Raw genomic sequence first — 27,075 nt, forward strand, 5'->3', positions numbered from 1 at the left:
GCGAGTCCCACATTTCTGAGAATCAGTTTAATTTCTTGTGTACTAGTGTCAGGGACCTGTCCCACCAATTCATTGCTGTATGAATGCACTTGCACTCAGGCAGGGCAGTATTCACAAAGCTCTTACTAGCGAGACAGAATAATCAATGAGTGAAGGGAGACATGAAGTTAAAGGGACAAACTCTATCTTTGTTTTTTAGTTACCCACTACGAACCAGCAAGTTTTCTGTTGATCCCAAGTGTAATGAACCATTTACTTATGATAGAATTATTAGGCTTTTTATTTATTTATTTTTTTAATGATTTAAACATTGCAGTTGCTTTGAGGAACGTTAAATGCATAAAGAAATAATGATGACGCGGTTCTTACTAAGATAATAATGATGACACCCCCTCATGATGATGCAGATATAAATTGACCAACTGTGTAAGAGAAACTGAATAAACTTGGAAAGGAGCTTTAATAGGATGGCACATTTCTGTGCGGTGTGGAATATCAGCACAAGTGAACAGACCGAGGCTGAAATGCTGACATAACCCACAGACACTCACCGTTCTAGAAATCTATTATATGTTTCTTAATTACTAATATACAAGTAAAAAATACAGCTGTATTTGTTTTCTAATCATTACCAACCTTTATTTAATCCACTGTTGTATTTCACTGAAGAAGGGGGAGGTTGATGAAGACTACTGTTAAGTGGGGGTACATTACTGATTGTGATGTCACTGTTTTGAATGGAATTTGGAGAGGAGTCTCTAAGGTGACGTCAGCCGTGCTGTTACCGGTAACACAGCACAGTAAAAACTGGAAGTAGCACGGTTAATGTCAGAAACACAGCTTCTCCCTGATGCTAGGTGGAATATAGAAGGCAAAACATACACCCCTATTGGCTGAAATTTGAAGAACAGCCATTTCTGCGATAGAACAGAGATCAATCCAACAACTCAAATGCTTTATTGAAGTGTCAGGTCTTAAATTCAAAGATTACTATACTATACCTCTATTCAGATTCCCCACAATGTGCAATCAGCCTTTCCAACAACTCATCCTGTTCTAGATAACCAGTTTTTTTTGCAGACAAAATTCCAAATTATCACGTCATTTTAAAAAAGGAAAACATTTGTTGCTTCAGTATGGGCTATTAACAAATACAAACTTCAACAAATGTATTACTTTATCCCTAACTAGACAAACAGATAAATGCAGACTGACTACTGATGATTATTTTCTGTTTTCTAAAACTGCATGCAGGAGAAGGGTCAAAGTGTGCAGATGCGCAATACACTATTTCAATGAGTTTTCCCAAAAGTGTGTTTATATGATATACATTTTGTTAGTTTTCGGAATTTAATTGGAAATTTCTAGGTGTTTTGCGAAAACTGTCTTGCTGAATATTCCAGTACATTTTCAGAAAACTGTGTATAAGTTAGTTTTCAGAAAAATATCGTAATTCTTATGCTCATGTAAAACGCACTCTCACTGCGTGACCTCAAATAAGTCTTAACCTTGTACATTTTGTAAGTGACTCTGCAGCTGATTCACAGTTCACACACCCTAGTCTCTGTAAGTCAACCTTGGATAAAGGCATCTGCTAAATAAAATAATAATAATAATAATAATAAATAATAATAATAATAATAATAATAATAATAATAATAATAATAATAATAATAGAGTTACTGCAGTGTCTAAATAATATTTTATTTAAATTCCAAGAGTCACCACGAGGTGGCAGTGTATATTCAGAAAAGAGAAGTATGGTTCTCAGAAGCAGGGCTCCAAGTAGGCGCTTTTTTTCTGAACTACTCACCCAGTTAATTTACCTAAAGCAAACTTAGCCATGCCAGTTTGTCACCTTGTGTCTTTAGCAAAGGAGACCACTGGAGCAGTTTTGAATGCCCATTAGTGAATTAATAAGGTTGGAATAGATTACATAGGCCATGGTGTTGATGCAGAAACAATGGGATTCTACAAGACCCAACATGATACATGTGGAAGTGGACAAGCACCAATGGACCGAATGGCCTGTTCTAGTTTGTAAACTTTATATTCTTAAACACTTCTTTGACCTTTTCATGTTGTATCTGTTTCAGACACCACTGACAGAAAACACTATTGCAGTTTTATTTTCTTCTAAAAGACATAACAGGCAAACATTTGTTTTAGGCCAACATTAACATCCCTCCACATGCTGTCACTTGCAATGGCACAAATCACTCGGCTCTCCCATTCAAGCAGTAACAATCTGGCAATTTGTTATTTCTGCTGGAAAGCACTTCTCTCCTGTAGGAAGCCTGTGGTCTTGGAGCCCTGTCACGGCGAGATCCAGGAAAAACCCAACTCATGGATAATTAAAAACAAACCACTCAAATCAAAGAGCCAATTACTAAATGGGTGAAATTCAACAGTGAAAGTAGTAAAAGCAACCCCATCCCCAGTATTACTCAGCTTTCTTTAACCTCCAAAAAATCAAGACTTCAATTCTGAAACATTAAAACACAATTAAATAATAATAATAATAATAATAATAATAATAATAATAATAAATAATAATAAAACACATTTTTAAATAAACCATACCGTTGTTAAGTGTGACCTACACAGGCTCAAGATGGACATCTCTTCACAGTATAGCTAGCAGAGCCTGCAAACTTCCACAACTGCACTGATGATGTCTAACCTCTGGGAAGGTCTGCACTGGGGGGCACACACACACACAAGCTAACCCACCTGTGGCAGCAGGCCACTTTCCTACTTGCAGAATCATTGTAAAACGTTTAATTGTACCGAATTAGAAACAAACGGAGGGAAGGAGGAAAAAGGAGAAGAGCAGGGGCTGCTTCCTTTCTGGGTAGGGGGATGGAGTCTGGAGCTGAAATCCGAGGGGTGAAAGAGTTTGATGGTTTGGATTGGTTCCCCAGGCAATGTGCACACACGGATTAAAAAAAACATGTTATTTATTAAAGAAGAATGGGTTCTTCTTTGAGGCTGCAGCTCAGCGGGCAGAGGCGCCTCCTGGCGGCTCCAGCGCTCACCTTTTCTTGGGCGCATTGGCAGTGCGAGGGGGGGTGACAGGGCGCCCTGAGTTCACACCCCCGTACTGGTACTTGGCCTTCTTCTCAGATGGCTTCAGGATCTGCAAAAGACAGATAATTAAAAAAAAAAAAAAAAAAAGGGGGGAGAGAGAGAGGAGAGGTCCCTGCATGTCTGCAGTGTCCTCACCTGGAAGGAGCACATGAGTGACTCGTCAACGCTCATCATTCCCCCTGCATTGTCGAACTCTCCGCAGTAGTTGGGTGCTGAGAAGAGCGTCACCAGCTGACGCTTTGCAAAGAACTCGTATCCGTCCTCCACCACCTGTCAGAGCACAGGGAAAAGAGCAGTGGAAGTTAACACCAGCTACACAGACCCTCCACCCACCCAGATACACAGTCCCCTCTGTCACCTATCAGAGCAGTAGGGGAGTGTTAACACAGAGCAGCCACTATCCTGCACCGACCCAGATACATAGAGTGTTTCCTGCAGATGAGTGTGTGATTGTCAGGGTCTCTAGTACCTGATGCGCTCTGCAGATGAGGTCCAGGTCGTGGCGGTTCAGGAACTTGCTGACCACGTCGGCCCCAAAGGTGAAGGAGACACCGCGGTCATTCTCCCCCCAGCCCTGCACATCCTTGTCTGGGTCCGACCACAGCAAGTCACACAGCAGCCCTGCAAGGACAGACCGAGAGAGAGATACTATCACTGCACTCCATTAACACACACACACAGAGCTAAGTACCGTCACTGCACTGTCACATATATATATATATATACACACAGTACCAGTCAAAAGTTTGAGTACACCTGCTTGAAATCAGGTTTTTCATGATTATCTATGTTTTAACTGTATAAACTTGTCTATAAACACTTAATATTTCATTATATGATATGTGTACTTATATAAGCTGATAATCATAAGTGAATTGCATTCAAAAACTGAATTTTTAAATGACAATGTAAATCTTGTCAATTTCAATGAAATAGTCACCCAAAGCAAGGGGATTTCAGCCTGAAGCCCAAGTCAGTTAAAAGTCTGAAATGTGTATAACACAGTGTTAGAACACTGGCCTAAGTATAAAAGTGTCTTTGTTAGATGTTCTCTGAGTTAACTAGCATATTACCTAATAACCTTCTGCTACCAATTATTGTTAACAGGTGAGGGTCCAAGATTACTATAAATATAGGTAGCACAGGCACAAGTTTGTCATTCCTGAATGTAAGGGAGCAGAAAATGGCTAAATACGCTCAGTAAAGCAAAGAAAAAAGTCTGTAATTACTTTAAGAAATGAAGGTCAATCTTTAAGACAAATCGCAAGAACTTTGCAAGTGTCTGTAACTGACCATCAAACGATTTGAAGAAACTGGCACTCGCGAGGACCGAACAAGGTCAGGCAGGTCAAGGGTGACCTCAGAATCAGAGAACAAGTTCATTCGAGTCACAAGTCTGCGAAATCGACGATTAACTGCCCCTGAAATACAAGCTCAGCTAAATGCTACTAGAAGTACAGATGTTTCAACATCAACTGTTCAAAGGAGATTGCGTGAAGCTGGCCTAACTGGAAGAATTGTCTCAAAGAAACCATTGTTAAGAGGAAGACACTTGCCTGGGCCAAAAAACACAGAAACTGGACGTTTGAGAAGTGGAAGTCGGTCTTATGGACCGATGAGTCAAAATTTGAAATATTTGGGTCCAACTGCCGAGTATTTGTAAGACGCAGAGAGGGCGAGTGCATGAGTTCTGCATGTGTGGTTCCCACTGTCAAGCATGGAGGAGGCAGTGTCATGGTCTGGGGTTGCTTTGCTGGTGACAGAGTTGGTGATCTTTACCAAGTCCACGGCAAGCTCAACCAGCATGGCTATCATATCATACTTCAGAGGCATGCCATTCCATCAGGATTACGGCTAGTTGGGCAGTTCTTCATTCTTCAGCAAGATAATGACCCGAAACACACCTCAAAGTTGTGCAAGAACTATCTGGCGAAGAAGGAAAGTGAAGGACATCTCAATCTAATGACCTGGCCTGCCCAGTATCCAGACCTCAATCCCATAGAACTTGTATGGGACAAACTGGACAGAAGAGTCAAAGCAAAGCTACCCACAAGTGTACTACACTATAAATCTAAAAGTATGCTAAAATAAACAAGGTAAACAGAAGAATACTGAAGTTACTTAATATCTAAGTGCTTTTTAAATCTATTCAAATTGATGCTTCCTTGCTACAAGCATCAACTTAAGCACACAGAAAATGTGGGACATGGAGTCCTGAAGAAAAAGTCCATCTTGTTTTTTCCTTAACCTTGAATGGAGAGGACTACACTTCAGATCTCAAGCTGAGAAAGCTATATACAGTTATTCTTCATTGCAAGACTTTAACACATGAAGATTGTAAACTAAATAACTTATGAATTTCCATGGTGTATAAATCAATTGTATGATTAATTCTGTTTAAATTGTGTATGAAGCAATAGTAACCTATGTTGCATTACAAGATAGAATATGAATGCATTGAATGTTGAATATATATAGAAATCTTAACTACAACTGAATATATGGTTAATTTGTCGTAAACATACTTGGTATAATACTTGATTATACATTGAAAACAAATTACTACAATCTACTCTAACTTCAAATAAAAGGCATTTGCTTTCAACAAGATTTGTGCCAAATGAATCAATTATATTTATAGTCAGAGTTCTATGATTACTGTAAAATATATATTCATATGTTTAAGTCTAACTTGAATGCACTTGGAAATAAATGTAGTTTTGATGGTGATATAGAAGGATATTGTGGTAAAACCCTAGATTATGGCAAGGTATTGTTTATACATGGCTAAAGGCGTGTCTTGAGAAGGTACCCAAATACATGTTTACTTGTCTCAAGACAGCATAAGAATTTGTTACAATTACTTTATCATAACTTTGAGTTTCTGAGACAACTCAGGTTCTTTACTTGAACCTGTTAATTGTGTGTTGGATCATGTTCAATTTGTTCTTTGCTTTTGACCAGCAGCTGACCTAATGGAGCCATGGCGGATATTTCCAAGCAAAGGAAAATCACAGCAAATCGCACCTAACACTTTAGATATCAACACCAGCCCCACTCAACCACAGCAAGTCGTCAGATCAGCTGGTCAAATGTCTTGAACTGAAAGAACCAGTCAAATACAAACTCTAAAATGTGAGTGATTTATTTATGTGATAATGGCATTTCCCAATAAAGCCAGATGGAGTTCCAATATGACCAAGGAACACGCCAGAGAAATGTCATTAGCACTATTATACTAAAATTTTTTAAAGTTATTTATTTATATACCTCTGTTTGTCCGAAATGTAGTCCACTGTAAGAGTTAAATTTATGAGCAGAGCTCCCAGTGAAGCGTTTTGACAGTAAGCAGTCATTTTAGAACAGGTGTCCTTACACAGCGTCATCTTTTCATGACCGTAACTATAATAGAACGGCTTACAGAATACAATGGGAGAGCAGTGTCTGGTTATTGTATACTTTGGTTTATTGTAAGCCCCTGAAAAAAAGGTTAAAAAGGAGGAAGCCTAGTTATTAGAAAAGGGTTATTATGCTGTTCAGTAAATCAATGCCCCAGTAGATTAATTACCTTAAAGATTTAAAAAAAAAAAACAGTCCCACAAGTAGGAGCATTCTCTTCAATAAAAACACATCAACCATGAGGGGGGGGCTTTCTGTAGTGTAGGTGTGACGGAGAGCCTACCTGTGTCAGGTACGTCAGTAGGTCTCATGATGCGTCGGATCTGCTCCATCGACTGCAGGTCAGGGGACAGGCCTGGGGGTGAGAGGTCACAACGAGGTCAGCCCTGTGCCTTGTCGACTAGATAGAATTAACAATACCCCAATAAAAAGGGAGTTACGATATCCAACACACCAATGAATAGAGGTGTAACACCACACTAATGTGATTTGGTATAATTTAATTAAAACACTATTAAAATGAATCATGGTTATAGCAGCAGTTTTTAAGTACAGTGCTTATGGGGCTGTCAGGGCTTGTTTTCAAAAGTTATCAACACAGTTATTGTATACAAACCAATTGAATACTGTGTGTGTGTATTTTTTATATATATATATATATATATATATATATATATATATATATATATATATATATATATATATTTTTTTTTTTTTAATAGAGATAATACATGCATGCCTGTCTTCAGTCATATGACTGAACGCAGTGAACTCATTAGTTGCTGACTTTGAGACTTGCGAGTGGGTATAACACATTAGATGGTGCTAGTGAATTCGCATCACAAAATATTAAAACACGTCTCATCACTAAGCATAACACACTGCCCGATGAAATTAAAAAACTGCTTCGCTATTGATCGTGTCGGGCAGTGTGTCCAGGGCTTTAGTAAGTAATACTAATTACTGCTTCATGAAATTAAAGAAAGCGTAATTCAGTCGAAACATACTTGCCAAAACTGAGCCCATCTAAGTTTTGCGCATGACACATGGCAAAACAAAAATAAATTAACCTAGGGGTCAAAATTAGCACCCGCGGGTTAATTTGGTCTGTGGCGGGTACATTTCTGATACTTGCACATCACAGTGGCGAGTATGTTTTTGTACACTTTAAATCAAGCGATCTGTTGTACACAATACTTCATGTGGAGACATTTGGAAAACAGATGGATGAAGAACAACTGTCTAAAACCACCAAAAAAAAGAGAAAATAGTCCGTAAGTTCAATGATAAGTTGAGAATTGATGACAGCAGACAAACCTGGGAATGTCTCATTTTTGACCAATCAGAACACGTACTGTTCGGAATGCCAGCTGTATACACAAGAAAAAAATTTTAAAAATCAATTTGTGATAGGAACTACTAATTTGAAATTGGAGAGTGTCAAAGATCATGAACTTTCAAAGTATCATCAACATTGCATGGGGATTTCTGCAGCGAAGGCAGTCCCCACAGCAGATACAGAAGCAGGGAAGGCTTTAAGTGTCACTCAATGCAGTTAATTTTGTAAAGCTGCATATAATGTTTAAGACTGTCCATGCAATTGGAAAGAACGGGATGCCTTTCTCAGATTTTGTCTGGATGTGTGAGTAAGTATTGCATTTTTATACATTTGTGTTGTGTACAATGCTGTTGTGTAAAGTTTTTAGTTCCTAATGTGTCATATATTAAAAGTTAATTAAAACACACTTATACTATGCATAAACATTAAGTTCACCCAGCTTTAAAAAATAAAAAACAAAAAAAAAACCTACAAAAAAAACATTATTATTAGGCTTCCAAGCTGGCTTTGGAAGCCTATTGTTATTGTAAAGACTTTTTAAATTTGTATTTATTTATTTTTAATTTGTCATTTTTCCTCCCAAACCTTTAAACTGCACCTGTTTGCACACAGTGTAACCAATCAACATGAAACTTGGGAGGTATCATCCCATGTAGATTACAGTTCAAATGCAAAAAAAATATTGTGCTCCTGCATCAACCAAGATGCCGGCCTGACATGGTGTTTAGAAAAACTTGTCAAACTCTTCTTGGGAACCGGTGAAGAGATTGATCTGAAACTTCGCATGTGTCATCAGCAACCAAACCCGCTTCAACTTTGCGAAGCAAAGTTGCTGCAATAAATTTCACTATCAAAATAGCTGCCGCCAAATTCGCCCAAACATCAAACTGCTTCTGTTTGAAAACCGTTTAACCAACTAACTCCGAACTTGGCAGGCAACATCCTGGGGACAATGGAATTCAAATAGGGAAAAATGGTGTGCTTTTGTAAAAAACAAAATGACCGCTAGACCTACACTTTCTTCTTAAATTTAAAACCGCTTCAGTTGAAACATGGCATATTTTATTAACTCCAAAGTTGACAAGCATCATCCCTTCGGTCAAACGTAAAACTAGCTTATAACTCCTTACAAAGTGCAGATAGGTTAGTGGCTACTATGGAACATTATGTGCTGTATCCAAAAATGACATTTCCTGTGACCTTTGACCTCTCCTTTAGTTAAAATGTAAAACTAGCTTATAACTCCTTACAAAGTGCAGATAGGTTAACAGTTCTACAGAACACAGATAGGAACCCATATATGCTCCATCCAAAAAATCACCCTGTCTGACCTTTGACCTCTAAGGTCAAATGTAAAACTAGCTTGTAACTCCTTACAGTGCATATAGGGTTATGGCTACCATACAACACATCTGCTCTCAAATTACCTTGACTGTGACCTTTGCTATCTCCTTAAGGTTAAAAATAAAATTAGCTTGTAACTCCTTACAGTGTGTGGATGGGTCATGGTTACTATGGTGTTTACAGTTATAAAGCATCATGAGATAATGAACTAATGCAGTATTTTGAATACAAACTGCTCCATAAAACTGTTCTTTTGCTGACACTTGTGCTGCAATGCTACAGCTTGCCAAAATTTCCAACTGGTTCTGAGCTTGGAAGCCGTAAAACTGCCTGGCAGTTCTAGTTATTATTATTACTGTGCTACAAGATATTTTTTTAAATGTAGGTTAGCATGTCAAACATTTTCTGTTGTTATTATTATTTTTCATGCTACAAAAGCGATTCAAATGATTGCTAGTAAACTAATGCAACCACGTTACAAGTTAATGCTTAACAGAGCCTAATCTGATTATCTCAATAGGGTTGATGAACAGAAAGGATTAAAGCTAGGAAGTTCTTACAGGAATGACAAACAAGCAAGATTTCCATGCACTACATTGCTGAGGTAGAAAGAAAGCAGCTGCAAGAAAAAAATATAAGGTGCAAAGTTCCTGTCAGTGATGTCAGATGGTTCAACTAACAGCGCTGCCATAGAAGAGGAGCTAGTTCATGTGAGATTCTGCCAGAAAGGGCTGGTGACTGTGTAGTTTGTGGGCATGCAGTCTGTAGAGAGGGCAGATGCCCAACACATCTCAGAAGCGATATCTTTCCTCATGAGGCAGACCCTGCTGAGACTGCTGGCATTACTGCCTCTTAAGATGCATGGAAGGAAAAGCTTGTTGCTTGTGGTACTGATGGTGCAGCTGTGATGACAGATGCAATGAGTGGTGTTGTTACCAGGGTACGTGGGGACAAAGCCTATGTCTTAGGGATCCACTACATGGCCCAACGGCTTGAACTAGCCTTTGCAGCTGAGATTAATTAAAATATTTTTTTACTTCATGTTGAATATTAACACAGAGTGTGGACGAGGCTTGAACATAATGAAGCAGGTAAAGAGTGACTGGAGATCAAATGTGATACTGTTTCAGACTTGCTGATGGTTCAGCTGGTGTCACCTGCTTCCCATAATCACTGACATGCTTTGACTCAAAAGACACTGCTGAGATGAAATGACCAAGAAAGCAAAGGAGTGACACTTCCTGGTTCTATGCTTTTATTGTGGGAAACTTGTATCAGGGTTCACACAGACTTTAAATTATACATCATCCAGTCAATTGTGTTTTCTTGCAGGTTTGAATATCATGGATTCAGAGTTTGAAAGTCAAAAATGGCTCATCTTTATATAGTTTATTCTTGAGTAAGTAAAAGGAAAGCCTCACCTCCGTGACAGCAGAAGATCTTCTCATCGATGATGGCTGCAATCGGCAGGCAGTTGAAACAGTCTGTGAATGTCTTCCAGAGCTTGATGTTGAACCTGCGCTTGCCTGCCGGGGAGACAGAGAAAACAAACAAAAATTACTGAAATTCCAAAGTATAAGCGACCTCTTGGTTGGAGATGAGTGCCAATGCACGGCGTGGGGGTCAAGATGTTTACTATACACGCTATGTGGTGTTAGTAAAATTGATAAAGAACACATTACAGCATTTGAGTTCTAATATATTTCCACTTTTCTAAAATAGATACAAGCCCATCTTATCTTGCATATAAGCAAACTCCCATTCCATAAGCGCATGGGCCTATTTGCTTGAAATGTATGGTAATTCACTGCCTGGCTACTCACACACATCATAAAAGCTGTAGATCTTATTGACAGAACTCCACTTGTTAAAGGTATTTCTCCCCTGTACCCAGTACCCAGTACCCAGCATATCTGCTTTACAAGTCTCAGCGAATACTGCTACCACTGTCTCCACAGCAGCAATGGTGTTAGGAATTGCCTGTAATTGTCTGGAAACCTGCCCGTCCCCAGTCTCGTACTCACACTCGTCGTAGAAGCCGTAGATGCGGTTGATGGAAGCGCACTCGTGGTTCCCTCGCAGCAGGAAGAAGTTTTCTGGGTATTTGATCTTGTAGGCCAGCAGCAGACAGATGGTCTCCAGGGACTGCTTGCCTCGGTCCACATAGTCTCCCAGGAACAGGTAGTTTGCCTCGGGAGGGAAGCCGCCGTACTCAAAGAGCCGCAGCAGGTCTGTGTACTGGCCGTGGATATCGCCTGCAGAGAACAGAGGGGAAAGAATGAGAAGAGTTAAGAGTTAGGAGGCTGTGTTGTCCAGTGGTTAAAGAATAGGCTTGCAGACAGGAGGTCCCTGGTTCAAATCCCAGCTCAGCCACTGACTCATTGTGTGACCCTGAGCAAGTCACTTAACCTCCTTGTGCTCCATCTTTGGTGAGACATTGTTGTAAGTGACTGCAGCTGATGCATAGCTCACACACCCTAGTCTTGTATCTTGTAAAGTGCTTTGTGATGGTGATCCACTATGAAAGGCACTATATAAAAATAAAGATTATTATTATTACTATTAACAGGCACACAGGGTGGTGTGACAGTGACACTGGATATTACCAGCTGAGACAAGAGAGGAGAGTGAAAAGAGTAACCACACACACACATGCTGTGGATATCACCTGCAAAGGGAAGAGATGACTTACCAGACACAGTGAAAGACACACATTGACAAACACGCCCAAAGACACACTAACTCAAGTGTTTTTAAAAATAAATAAATAAATAAATAAATAAATGAACTACTGTGATCTGAACTGGAAAGGGAAAGAGAATGTGTCATGACTCTTCTAAAGTTTCCCCACAGTAAAACAAGGAGTCAGGGCACAGCACAGACACCATGACTTACTTGGATAAACAGTTCAGAAATCTCAATCCAGTACCTAGCAGCTCTGCTTTACAAGTCTCAACAAATACTGCTGCCAGTGTTTCCACAGCAGCAACTGTGTTGGGAATGACGTGTAACTGGTTGGAAGCCTAGCATTGCCACACCAAGTGACTAGATTCAGATTGATGAAGCAGTCTGTCAGCGCATTGGTTTAGAAGTCCTTTACACTCTTTTCTTGTTTCCATTGCCCAATGACAGTGTGCTCACATTCCTGCTGAGAACTTGTTTCCAACATATCAAATAAAGAGGCTTGGCATAAAAAAGTATAAAAGACAAACACATCTGGGGCAGAGATATCCCAAGCTAAGGAAATTCACAACAAATGAGACAGGTGTCAATCATACCCAAAGCTTTCTACTGTTCACATACCAGTATCTCCACCCCTTTGTCCGTTCAGCAACGACTCAAGCTGAAAGTGGCAAAACCTGTTGTATAATTAACCACAGTCATGTACATACTCTAAAAGGTGATTTATTACAGTATTTTGTCATCCTTTTCCGAGCTTTAAAAACAAACTTCAAGCCTACAGTTGCTATACCCCACTGTAATGTGATGAGGGTGGTGACACACCTCTGCTTTTGATTAATAAAACGTAATAAATCAATCGCAGCTTGTCTGCAGAACACGAAATTTCTTATATGCCCAAACTCCCTGCAAATTTCTTGTTTGTCCTTCCTTATAAGGCAAAGATATGCACAGACCCAGGGCAGTAATCTTTGTGGCCGCTGTGTTTGTTCCACAAAGAGGGAGACTTGCTGTATCTGGCCTGTAGAAGCAGCCAAAAACTGAAGCATGTGTAATTAATATATATTAGGTTTGTCAAGCGATTAAAAAAATTAATCGTGATTAATCCCGCGATTAAAAAAAAAAATCCTAATCTGTTTTAATCGCATATTAAATTGATACAATTACTACATCCATCTAATTTAAATTTGTTTTATTACCCTTAACTGTAAATACAATCGTTTAAAATGTATTTAATTACCCATGAAATTTACCAATTGAGACCGTGACCAAAATTTACTACGGGCAATCATTTAAAAATTACAAATACAACCAACACAATAAAACGTGCAGTTCAAGCTTGATCAGCAGCATACTGAGATCAGAAAACAGAATAAATAGGATAACTATTTTTAATTATGAACTAAAATAAATACAATTATAAATAGATAGCTACAGTAAGCACTTCTATGTAATTATCTGTTAATTGTATAGAGAACATAAAAAAAAAAAAAAAAATCCAAAAACTGCAAACTAACAAGAAAAATTGGTAGGCTTTACACATTATGTGCAAAAAGCAGCAATGCAGCCTACCCCAGTGGCGTAACTAGGCTTGGAAGTTTGGGTGTGCCCCAATTTAGGTTGGACAGGCAATGAACAAACGTCTGACGTCATAGGAAATAGTTTACATTTCAAAAATGATTTAAATCGATTAAAGCCCCGAATACATCAAATATTTCCCCTGTAAATCAATTAAAAATGTTTGAAGTAGACAAAAATAAAATGTACAGATATAAGCAGTGAATGCATTTTAAAAAGCCAAACCAGCAAGACTACAATAATATTACATTAAGCAATTATTAATTAAAATGAGTTAGTAAATGACTTACCATTGCCAAGTTAGTATCCTCTCAGATAAGGGTAAGTGCTTGCTGTTGAATACTGCAATTAGTCATACTCACAGAGGTCTTTCAAACCATAGGATAGACAGCATGTTCTTCAGCAACTTGTCAGCATTAAGGTTTGCAACAGATGTATTAATCCTGTTCACGGTGTACGGATAGATGGTAATGTACAAAAAAAATATTTTTATGTTGTGGTGAGAGAAGCAGGCTTTGTGATACTTAAGACAACATCCACAAGACATCTACGTTCACCGCAGTTCAGTTTTCTCTTTCTAGTTTGAGATTTTCCTATTCTTCAATATTCACCATTTTTAAAAAGCGGGGTCCCCCAAAACAAAAGTGTTGGAGAACCTCTGGTCCAGAGCTGTGACTTGAGCCAAATATAAAGTCGCTTCTGGAACGGTGCCCATGCCGGGGTCACGTCGTTGATAAGAGACAACAGATTTATAAGTGCACTATGTGACAGCTTGGCTTCTAGGAATCTGTTCCAAGAAAAATGACTTGACATTCTGGTATCACCTCCTCCACGTACAAAGAGAACAAACAGTACTATTGTACATTCCAAACTGTGCATGCCACTGGGATTTCACGAGAAGTCTTTTCACTGGTATCAACGTTTAAAACTACCTACTCCACAACTACTGCAAGCTATCCAGTGTGATTTACTTGTTTGTGTCAAAGATAAGAGTAGGGATGTTTACAGATTAGAGTTTAAACATTTTCCAAGTGTTACACGTACAGAATTATTCATGCATGTCAAACACAAATGCCAGTTTTGTTAACTTCTACTGGAAAATATGTTTAACATTTTTATATGTTAACGAATTTGAATAGCCCATCAATCCTGGTCAGAGGGGACACTTGGGGGGGTCACGTGCCCCCCCAGATCTCTGCCAGGCAGTGGCTTAGCCACTGTGTTACAGGAAAAAAAAAGTGCTGAAAAAACTGTTTTGGCGGCCTCAATACGCTTCAATCAGTACCGCTTTCAATTAGTAAACATGAACCGCTAATCACAACTGACCAATGACATGCTTGCTGTCTGCCAAAGCGCGTGTTTCAAATTTCGGTTTGTGATTGGGCTATTTACTGTCATTCGTGAGAGGTTCAACCTTGAACACTTCCGATTGGACAATACACACAGCTTTTACACAAATGGATGCGCAACGTGACAGAACACTGAGTGAGAGACATGAAGTATGGCCTGACAGTGGTAGGGGAAAGGAAAAAATAACAAAATTTGCTATTTGTTTTGGTCTAAACAGCAGAAAACTATTGATGAACCATTTGAAGACAACAAGCTAGCAGCTACCACCAGCAGTCCTACACCATTCAAACGCTAATTAAATTAGTCAGGATTTCTGAGATTAAATAAAATGGTTTGCTTTGCTTTGAACACAAAATGTTAGTTAACAAAAATGAACAACCATAAGTACAAATTAAATTATATATAGTTATTTTTATTTATTATCAATGTGAAATTGAAATCTGATGCACATGTTAAAAGTTCAAGTAATTTGCTTTGTATTTCCTTTTTTGTTTTTAAATCAGAAGTGTTCTAAACGGAATTTTTTTTAACTATTTTGCACAAGGTTGCATTTGGTCTAATATTTAAAAAAAAAGATTGTTTTTTATTTTTAGAAAATAAAACGTCAATGCACAAATACGAAATCAGGATGCCAATTGCACCACTGTGATTACTCACCTTAGTTACCATTTTAATCCCCTCCCAAAATAAAATCCTGGCTACGCCCCTGCTGCCAGGGTTTATTACTTAAAAATAAAAATATATACTTATGTTTTTCGTAAGTGGGTAGAGAATATTTAAGCGCGCAGTTTATTTCAACCCTTCAAACCTTAATAACATAACCAGAGTGTAAGTCAGCGAAAATATGTGCTAAAACGGAGTAAATTTGATGTAGCCCTGTACAATGGTAAAAAGACAGCTACATTTGGAGTTTTTCTACAACAAAAAAGCTAAACGACCAACTCCAGAGACATCAGCAAAAACCGAACCTGACGTCTGTAGTTCAGAATGTTATTAACAGCACAAGAGTGTGACAATACTTCCATTGCCTGTAAAGTGTTGTTTGCAGCTCTCTTGACTGTGACAATCTGGTGTATAACTGTGATGAAAGATCTGGTCAGCTAGCTTAATGTTTACATAACAATTGTTAAAATTGTGCATCAGGTTTAAGCGTAGTTTTGCTGCTTTAGTTCTTTTTTTTGGGGGGGGGGGGGGGGGGGGGGTTTGCGGTGCCCTACCAGTTTTTCAAGCCACGAGTATTTCAACTGATCCTGGTTGTGGGGCTCTGTATAAACTCTCCCTCATTGGCGAATGAGGTCCAGACATCCGTGGAAACAAGATATTGCTTTTCAGTGGATCTAGTTGGTAAGAATATTGTTAAGCAGTAATAATACTGCTCAAATGTCTGCCCTATTAAAAGTTCACAATGGTAAATTTGCATGGTTATACTATGCATTCTACAGTATTTTTGTTATTTATCATTTTTTTTATTTTAAAAGCTTCACCTTCTCGTTCTATTTCAAGAAAACGCCAATCATAAAACATTTAGCAATTGTTTCAAGTCTCTCAACATCTTCCAATCTTGAAATGTCTGCATGTTTCCTATAAGATTGCTTTCCTGTGATTCACTGTTTTAAAATGACTGTTCCTTCATGATCAAAGTATGTGCAGCTTAAGTATTTTTGTTCACAATTGCTATAGTATGAAAAAAAAAACGTAAAGCATGTGTATATTTCACATAAAAATTTATGAAATCTATAAAGTGAATGCAACACACATTAGGTAAGGTTTTATTAGCTCTGCGTCTTTGTGGACCCCTAGCAATGTCCCATTGATTCCAGTGTAACATACTCTATTATATATTGCTGTCAGTCACCCCTATAATAGTTACATAACTGTATGCCTCTTTGTGTATTACTGCTGCCCCTTTTAATAACCGAATCTGGGTAATCTGGAGGGTACAGAGGTCAGTGGATAGAGGTTCTAGGACAGAAGGTAGAAGACACTAACTGCAGATCTTGAATAGTGTACAACCCTACTATTGTGAATATAAGTGGATAGAGCTTAGAGGGTATAAGTTGAGGGTAGGATGGTAGCAGAGTAGATGGTACTGACCGCAGATCTTGAGTGGCGCCTCCAGCTCTAGTAGGATGGGCTGGCTCAGAAAGATCTCTCTGGATTTGATGCAGAGCCCTCGCACCTCTGCCTCCGTCATCTGGACGATCTTCCCGGGCCGGCATCCCCGCACTGCAAATACACACACAGCCAGACAGACACAGACAGACAGAAGGACTTCTAGTCAACTCTGTCATTGAACTTATACTATTGAGTGTTTAAAGGTTACGGATGACAATGATAAATAACATTAACATAGGGTTGGATGACTGTCAGCTAAACATGATCTTAAATCAAAAGTATCTGTTATGTTTTAACTAACTCATCTGCTTTCGCTGGTTGGCTTCTTAAGATACTGTATCACCATACTGTTCTCTCACACAGGACTAAATTAAATAATATTTTTCAGTAAAATAAATACATAATCTACACAAATGTTGATTAGGGTAATCAAATAGTTGTCCAACTCTACATTAATAATACAAATTATAATAATACACATGTATATATGGTGCTCTTTGCACTGGGACTATGCATCCTGAACAGTGGATAATAAAACTTAATATAGATCTGGTAGAACAAAATCTTCTAGTGTGATCCCAGGTAAATGCGCGCCGACACTCAAAAACGGTCCTTCTCCCACCATACATTTTCACTCCTCTCTCAATTTCTCTGTACTGAATTCCCTTGAAATCACACATAGCCCGACTCAATTACACTGTCACACGTTCCATCTGTTGCAGATAGACTACATTTGCAAGTATGTTTTTTAATCAATATTTATTAAGTCTATCACACACAATGGGGTATACAATGGTCTCATCCACATTAACCCATTAAGTACCCAATCATTTTCTATTTGAAAAAATAAATAAATAAAATCAGAATACAAGCTGTATTTATGTTATTTGACACATTATAAAATCAATATTTCTTCACAAAAAAAACCTATGTAAATCCTTTGTTTTGGCTACAAACTACTGTGTTTTATTTTGAGGACAGTCAAGCTGGACGTGCCCGTAAACAGACCAGTGACATTTCACACTGGCTATAAAGCTATCATTTTTAGGCTTCAGTTTTTTTTTTATTTTATATTGAGGCGCCATAAAAACATCTGAAGGGCTATATTTGCAGAACTCGGGTACATTCAGACTTAACCTTTGTGGTTAACAAAATTAGCATAAGTTATCATAACAATATAGCTAAAAGAAAATTAAAATAACTGGTAGATACTGTGCTAGTTAAAACGGCTCCAAAAATTACAAAGTAGTCTGTCCTTAAATGAAGACAATGGCACTTAATGGACTAATGTTGAAGTGCATCATAAAAAAAAAAAAAAGTAACAGCACCAAAATTCCCAGTATGTTAAAAGAAACTACAACAGAATCCAACACCCCTAGTAGAGTACTGCCTTCTGTGTACCAATAGTGTAATGCATGACAAAATGCCACAACTGAATTCAGGACCTACGCATTCCTATCACCTTCATTTCAAGCATGAGCTCTCCAGCATAACCCTTTGCTGATGTAGACACCTGGCATGGGGTGAACGTCTCAAAAAACGTGTAAGCACTCATATGCCTTGTGGAGTAGACCTGTGGTTTATTTATTGTTTCCTACATGTAAACAGAAAAGACAATTTTAGCGCCAATGAAGAATACTTTTAAAAAAGTATAGATAACGGTACACTAACATTTTTTTAAAGAAAATAACTGATAAATTATAACCACAGACAAGGAAGTCGTACCCTCTGCATGTGTCATTCAGTCGCGGACCTAATAAAACACTTAAGTTAAACCTTAAATGACAAGTACGAAGAAATATTACACTATGCAGTAACTGCTGTAGAGAGGGAGTTTTGTTTCAAGATAGTATATATTTAAACAAAAATTGTAATGTTATAAGAAAAAGGTATATAAAAAAAGAAAACTGTGCTATGAACAAATTATACAAAGGACTTGGCCTTTTTAATTTCCTTCTCTGAAATCATCCCTATATTTTCAAGACCCTTCGTTCTCACCTACAACAGGACCTGACCATGTCCGATTGATAGCCTTGGATTAGGACCTAAATCTCTGTTATTTTTTTTTACTGCTTTACAATAACATATTCTGTCTGCTTCTCTATTGTGTTTCTGTTTAGATCTAGACATACACACTTCTATTTTCTGCCATTTATTTCTAGAATGAAACCCAAAGTGTTTCTCATTTAAAAATACATCAGCCCCTCTCACAACAACAGGATCTTAATTCCCAGGCCCTTCTAATAATAAACAGAGACAAAAATCAGATGTTCTTTTTTTATTATTATTGCTCTGACAAACTTAATAGGTTAATCATATAAATTAATACAGTACATAAGCTAAAGTATATTACTAGCGTATTGAAGTTAAATAAATACAAAAACTACTTTCACCTTCCTGTTCCAATCACATGCTGCACAATGCCCAGCTAAATCTTACAAAAGTATATTTTGCAATGCTGTTATATCAAAATATTATAAGTAAAACTAATGTTCCAGAATACTAGGTTGTGAAGGCCTTACTTTGCCTGTCACACAGTAGCTGAAATTATAAATGTTTCTTATGTGCATTTAGGCACAAACAGTACAAAAGTAGATGTCAGGTTTATTTATTTATTTTTAAATATCCCTGCCACTGTAGTTTCTGTGCATAAACAAAATGGTAAGACAAGTTATCACAAATTAATAGTATTACTGGGTTTACTTATGACATTTAGCTGAACACACAGATGAAAAAACTGTCAGATTTAACTTAAATAAACCTCAAAAAATAAATGCGGAGAAGGGGGCGTTGTACAAAAAACAAAAAACAACAAAAAAAACAAAAACAAGAACACACTGCAGTTTATTTCTCTCCTCATACCAGAAGATAGGACCACAAGAAAAACAAAACGTTGATCGTGCTACATAACATATACCTTGCAAGTTGGGCCAGTGTTTGGAAAGCATACCTGCTATGCCCGAATCTGAAGCAGCATGTTGATCTTGTGTTTATGCATCCACGCATCCAAGTTCTGGCAAGGTAGTAAATCAGTGCAAGGCAAAACATGTATTTCTAATATCTATCAGCTATTTATGGCGGACACAGACGTGGATTTTTGCCTTTGAATTCATATGCAGTAATGTTCGTTCACATAACTCATACAGTTTCTAATCCTAAACCTAACTATTTTCATGTCGCTTTGCGCGTTGACCAACCAATAAGCACTGACACAAAGCGAAATGGGTGGAGATTTGTGACGCATGCCAAAACTGCCCGATTGGTTTAATAATGACTGGCACCAAAGTTGCCAAATAACCTCATGATCATGCTAGCGAGAACTAAGGTCTATAGGTCATCCATTGGCTCAATTTGAGAATATTTTAAAAGACTTTAGTTGTGGGGCCAAGACTGCTTTCCAACCAAACGCTTGTGGACTGTGTAAGGCTGGATGGAATGCATGCGTGCTGAATAAAAAGCAGATAAAGGAAGTCCTGGTACATGCATCAAAATAAGTCTTGGTGAAATCAGGAATGTGTGCACAGAGACACAAACAAGTGAATAGGGGCTAATTCAGGACTGTAGTACAGTAACTGTTCATCCCCACTGTATGTAAAACAACATAACAGGGACAGTTGTGTATCTGCCTACAGCAAATTACTAGACTGCATATTTTCCCTGACTTCGGTGTCTGTGAGAGGTGAAAATAACAAAAACTAAATATGCAAACTCATCTATTAACAAAAAACAAATCTATGGACAACAAAATGAGTGTACCTTAAATTGAAATTAAATTTTACGCTATGGTGCACAAGATCTTTATATGAGCTGTGTATTTTTGCTCCAGTTTATTTAAATACATTTTATTTGAACTGTGCAAGCACAAAGCGTCAACCATTCTCCTCAGCCTCGCCCACTTCCATCGAGGAAATCGGCGCTTGCTCTTGCTGTCTGCCGACACGTTCAGCCAATCACAGCTAACTTTAGTTGGAACCCAAAACTGACACTCAAGAGCAGGGTTGCCAGTGACACTTTAAAACTGCGGAATTGGGCTTCTTTTTCCACAGAGTTGCTTACAATTCTACCTTGCCGCTTTTTACTATATTTTGGGCTTCTTTTCATGCTTGGTCGCTTATGTTGAAAATGGTTAACACTGCAAAAGTCTGTTCAATTAAATATTATTCTTGTATACAAAAGCTAAACACATTACCTACCAGGTTTTTGTTTCTGTCACTGACACACAATATTAAGCTATTATACATTTTCTAGGTAGACTATAATGTAGCCCATAATTTAAATATGCTGCACCTTTCTTTTTTCTTCTCATTTATCTCCCTTATTACAAAAGTAGTGTAAGACTGCCGAGACTGTGTGGGTTTATAAATCAAGACCATTCCAGATACTGCCTTCGACAAGGTGATTTTTAATCACAGTCCAACATTGCAGGCATTCCAGATTAAACTCACAGACTGTTCTCTCACTGCATAACATGAGCAGACCACCACAAGCCACATGCTCTTACTCCTCTCCAGTGAAACAGTCCTCCTGTCAAAACATTCCCTCTAGGAAACACTATATCAGAAACTCTTATTGATTTACTTTTAAACATTATAGTGGGTTTCACTTTCAGTTAATTCGAAAGTCTAAACATTTATTGTTATTAATAATTCGACCCCTTGATTAACTATTTAAACATAACCTATAACTGTTACAGTAGTATATTGCAGGTATGACTGGGTCAAAATATTACGGTTTTACTATTACTGCTATACTTCAAGTATACCAATATTTTGATGACGGTTGTAACATACTGCCCAGCAATTATTTTAATTTTTTTTTACATTTTTTTTTTTTTAATTTTCACGGTCGGTTGTGACATAGCCAGGATAGGAACCTGAGATCTCCAGGCCATAGGGCGCATCCTGGACGCCATGCGGATCCCGGTGTTTTTTTTAAAGCCATAGACAAGTTGAATAATGTGCTATGGAATTTTAAAATGACGTTTCAAGTCACGTGATCCTTATCGCGTGTCTCGAGCTGGTTGGGCAAGCAAGCCGTATCTCTGATTCACTTAAAGCGGTTTCAGACCTTAAAAATAGTTTAGTTTGCTTTTATGAAAAAATGGTGAACACTTGTGTAGTCATTGGCTGTTGCAGTAGGCACGGATGAGACAATGTTTCATTTTATAGGTTGCCGAGGGCCATACAATTGCAGGGAGAAAAAACAAAATACATAACGCAACGAAGATTAGCCAAGTGGCTAGCTAATACCAAGGGCAGACCTGAAGGAGTGTAGCTGCTTGTCCTCAAGAGTATGTTCATGACGTTTCATTTTAGGTATGTTACTTTTACCGCAATACTGAATAGTAGCTATTTGAAATGTCCTGTTCCAGAAATATAATAAATAAGTTACAGTATATACAAATATAAATTGACCAACATATATTTTTTAATGATTAAATAGCTCAATATAGTAGGTTTTTTATATAAATACCTCAATATAGTAATTGTTTGATTTTGTAACACACAGAACCCAGTGTTATCGCAAAGATGATTAGAAAAGAGATAATTATATATATATATATATATATATATATATATATATATATATATATATATATATATATATATATATATATATATGAGCGAGAGAGAGAGAGAGATTACTGGTTTCATGTCTTAGAAAAAGGACAAAAGGGAAAAGAAACATTTGTAAACTTGCTATTTGTTTTACTATAACGTTAGGGTCTTTTTAATTTTTGTGTAAATGTAACATGGTATCACAAATAAGATGATAAAAAAAAAAAAAAAAAACACTGGTAAAAGTTTTAATGACACAGCGCTTGTTTATGATGCATGTCCTCACCTCTCTAACCCATCCACAGATAAACTGGTTGTATAATTCCAGTCCTGGAGCATCTCAAATCTTCGAGGGTATATGGGCTAGGTGTACCAACCATATAAATTGTTATGTCCAGAAAACACACGCTTGGCAGTAACTGCACATCCTGGCTCCATTTTTGCTCAGAAATAACACACAGATCTTGATTACCAATTATATGTATCTTTTCACTGTATCTTTTCTTAGATCTAATTTCCTAAAATTGTGAGAAAATGCTGCCGTTTCCGACATTGCTCAATGATGTGTATCGGTAAAATTCACACATGAGCCCACCACCATGCCCGCCGCCTCTGTTAAGAACGGTTGCCAGGTGATTTATGACATAATGTGACCGGAAATGACACACCGTGGTGGTTGGGCTTGTTTTTCAAGTCCAGTTGGCTTTTTATCTCACAGAGCTTTGGCAACCCTGCTCAACAGACGAGTCTGGATGGGGGCTCCAAGCTTGACAGAAGGACCGGGCTGAACTTAGTTACTTTTTCCCCCCGATGTTAGGCTGAAGTTAGTTACTTATTCCCGATTCAAGGGCTGAAGTTAGTTACTTATTCATACAGTTACATATTGAATACCAGCTCACATTCTAAATCACACAGATAGTCTGGATGTGGCACCTCAATTAGTGTATCATTTTAAAGCTTGAACAATACTCTTCAACTTAAAGCAGATTGCAGAGTGGCACAAGTCAGCATTCACAGGCTATGCCATGAAATACACTAACACCCTTCTTTTCCTTTTTTAACTTTAGCCCTCGAATTAGGAATAAGTAACTAACTTCAGCCTGGTCCCTCTGTCAAGCTCTGAGCCCCCTTCCAGAACTTGTCTGTTGAGTGTCAGTTTTGGGTTCCAACTAAAGTTAGCTGTCATTGGCTGCACGTGTCTGCAGACAACAAGAGCATCGGCAGATTTCCTCCATGGAAGTGGACCAGACCGGGAATGATTGACACTGTGTGCTTGCACAGTTCAAATAAAACGTATTCAAATAAACTGTGGGGCAAATGTACACAGCTCATATAAATATGTTGCACGCCCTAGCGTAAACTTAATTTTAATTTAAGAGAAGCTGTTTTTTTGTTTTGTTTTTGTACACAGCTCAAATAAAAAACTTCCGCACCTAGGGTAAATTTAATTTAAATTTAAGATATGCTGTTTTTGTCCTTGAGTAAATTGAATTTCGATTTAAGGTATGCTGTTCAGATGAGTTTTTTTGTTACTAGATGAGTTTGCATTATGTCATTTACTTTTTGTTACTTTCACCTCTCATAACAAACACCCTGCCTCCCAGACAACAATTAATTATGCACATCTCCGCTGCTCGCGCTATAATAAAAATAGAAAATGACTGGAGGAGCGCTGTCATTTTCATCACTGGCATTTCAAAAGCAGCTCGACGAAACAAACTTTGACATTAATAATATATTACTTATATATATATATATATATATATATATATACACACACACACACACACAATATGTTTGAGTTAAAACGTAAAAATATACTATTAATGCTATTATTAGTAGTGGTATATTATTACAATTATTACTAAAGGTTTAATACTATTTAGCATAATTCATATCTTAACAATAAAGCGTATTTCATTTTAGGCCAGCAAAAGGCTAAATATTTATTGTTGTAATACACACAATACCAAAGCAAAAAAGATAATGGCCTGTGAGCCATTCGTTTCAAACAAGTTTTTTTTGTTGTTGTTGTTTTTCCCCACAGAAGCACGTATTCGTGTCAACTTAGTTACTATTTATTCAGGATACAGAGGTCTAACCAAATCTGTATTTCACGTGAAATACGTATCAAGTTTTTAAAAAGTAGATACTTTAAATGACTACGATCGGACACATTCCACCCAACAGTTCAAAACAGATCAGACAGTACAGTAAACTCTTAGTCTTAGTCTGACCTATAAACACGGTAAAATGTATGTTATGATATATCACAACAACAGTTGTTTTATCTGAAAGCTAGGCGTGGGATATTTTTGAATAACAATTGATTCAATAGCAAAATGTGATTTTTTTCAGTAACTGCAAAAACAAAAACACTACACTGGCTTTTCCTACGCATCCCAATTTTTCCATAACAACACAGACGCCCACTCGCTGCTTTTGCTTATTTTAACAAATACAGCTGTCCCTTTACACCAGGTTGTAAAGGAATACGATGTTTATTTTTTTGTTTGTTTGTTTTGTTTTTTGCTTTGATTTTATCTTAATGTTAAAAACAAATTTCTTCTCCCCTACCTTCAAGTAGCCGGGAAATCAGGCTATCCACATTCAGTTCCCCTTCCGCCATTTTCTAACTGTAAAAAAACGCAACTTCCACAGTTTTACCGACAGAGGCAGCAGAAGCGAAAAAAAAAAATCAAGAGCACCTTTTTAAAAACACCAGCCACATTTTCAAGCCCAAACAACTGTACAAGCAAGACAAACTCTGGCTGAATAATATGCTCAGCTGAAAAAACAAACACAAAATGAAAACTGGGAAAAGCACTTTATGCAATATAGATAACATTGGGCTTGATCATTTAAATTGCTCAAATAACAATTGTGAATCAATATCTATGACAAACATAAAAAGCTCAATAAGAAAATGTAATTGAACTGAAAAGTCTATCTCCTAATAATGAGTAGGAAATGGGTTACAAAACCTGAGGCACTCCACCTTTAACTGTGCAATGATACAGGGAGTGGTGAAGCAGGCTATGGATGATATAAAGGGGAGGAAGGGAAAATATGTTGCTCCTGAATATTCATTCCCCCCTAGAAACCAATATTCAGGAATATTTGCCCCCTTATTTTTTTTAAACAAAGTAATATTTCTTTGCATACAAGTCTTTATCCATGTACTTACAACTCAACCCTTAATTTTAAGATCACTTTCCAAACTTCTTTGTGGAACAGTTGCTCGGTTTTGCTTCAATATAGTTAGCATTTCCATGCCATTTGTTTGGTCTTAACTTATTAATATCCTTTGGGAAGATTTTCTACAGATTTTGTTGTTAATGAAAACACATTTATAATTGATTTTATATGTGAAATATATTATGTGTTATTTCATGTACCAAACTTCCAGTCCCCTCTGATAGGTCCAGTCTCTCCTACATATTGACGCTTTTTATGCAATTACGCTTATTGCAGATAATTTATGAATAATTAATGCTACTCTTTAAATAGAAATGTGTGATTATTTCGTTGTATTCAGATAAAAACATTTTTAAAAAACCATCAAGGTAAAATACAGTAAAGTCTATTTTATTTCTACATATTTTCTATGGAAATAGCTCTAAATGTCCACACCATGGGGCAATTTAATTGGTTTAATTCGAACTTTGCACATCTCAAACAATTTGTGTGGTCCCCAGAGATTGGATTTAAGCAGAGTTCACTGCACATACATTCATCTCTTAGTGAAGTGATTAGTTGTACCAGTCAAGATACATTTTGCCTCACTAGTGAAGAATAACCCACAAAATAGTTTAATTGGTATAGTTTGAAGAGTTCCTATTTTGGTATTATCTTCTTTAATTGTTGTGACCAGGACAATGTAAGATGTGACAGCATGATATTGGTGCTCAAACCTAAGCCTGTTGTGGCACCAAGACACAGGATAAAATACAAATACATTTCAAAGCTGCTGGTTTTGCAGTGGTAGTAATATACATTACTAATTTAAATACAAAAATGTATAGGAAATAAAAAAGGTATGATTTGGGACATATTTCGGTTTCATGAGTGGTACATTTTCTTGTGCGGCCCCCCCCATCCCATACAACCTCCGGAAATTGGCCCTCCAGCACCAAAACTTTGGGAACCCCTACTCTACAGGGAGGTAAGCTGGGCTCTGCCCACAGTTCTCCTGTATTACACCTGAGGGCACTGTTTGCAAGGACTCCTGCTTGCCATTTAAACCAGGGATTTTTAATAGTTTTGATTTTAAACGCTTTCCAAGTGCTGCCTCTCTTCCATGTCAAAAACTAACAGCGCTCTTAAAGAATTGGTTTTTATTCGACAGTCCCTTGTATGAGAAAATGTTTAAAGGATAAAGGTTTAACAAATTAAACAGAATTTGGCACCTTTAACTAATTCAAACATATTTCTGGTCCCAGCACCTCCCTAAGCACCCAATTGCATTGTCTTTCTCTCAGGTGCTGCGTGCCTTTGTGAATCTGGTAATGATGCTGCAGATTGAGGGGCTAAGGTGCATTAAGGGCAACAAGCTAGGCTGCACCCTACTGCAAACGTGAGGCTACACGCACACTGCTCCCTCATTACCTCTCCCACTACCTA

The 27,075-nt window shown here is 37.6% G+C and overlaps 1 protein-coding gene across 1 annotated transcript; it reads right to left on the minus strand.

Annotated features, from left to right (window-relative positions):
* Positions 1-1,683: 1,683 nt before the first annotated feature.
* LOC121317328 (serine/threonine-protein phosphatase PP1-beta catalytic subunit) lies at positions 1,684-25,111 on the minus strand. Its single transcript, XM_041253144.1, has 8 exons — positions 25,030-25,111; positions 16,874-17,005; positions 11,197-11,427; positions 10,594-10,698; positions 6,773-6,844; positions 3,560-3,711; positions 3,226-3,360; positions 1,684-3,139 (listed from the first exon to the last, which is right to left on the minus strand). Exons 1-8 carry the CDS (start codon positions 25,079-25,081, stop codon positions 3,035-3,037), a joined length of 984 nt encoding a protein of 327 aa, XP_041109078.1. The 5' UTR covers positions 25,082-25,111; the 3' UTR covers positions 1,684-3,034.
* Positions 25,112-27,075: the final 1,964 nt, after the last annotated feature.

This window comes from Polyodon spathula, chromosome 6 (assembly GCF_017654505.1).
Source record: "Polyodon spathula isolate WHYD16114869_AA chromosome 6, ASM1765450v1, whole genome shotgun sequence".
In the NCBI taxonomy this organism is placed as follows: domain Eukaryota; kingdom Metazoa; phylum Chordata; class Actinopteri; order Acipenseriformes; family Polyodontidae; genus Polyodon; species Polyodon spathula.

Excerpts from the sequence above, each read along its gene's own strand:
- LOC121317328 (XM_041253144.1), bottom strand. The coding sequence starts at position 25,081 with ATGGCGGAAGGGGAACTGAATGTGGATAGCCTGATTTCCCGGCTACTT. Across the intron at positions 6,845-10,593 it reads GATCTTCTGCTGTCACGGAG|GCCTGTCCCCTGACCTGCAG; the intron begins GTGAGGCTTTCC and ends TCTCACCCCCAG. Across the intron at positions 3,712-6,772 it reads TACTGACGTACCTGACACAG|GGCTGCTGTGTGACTTGCTG; the intron begins GTAGGCTCTCCG and ends CTGTCCTTGCAG.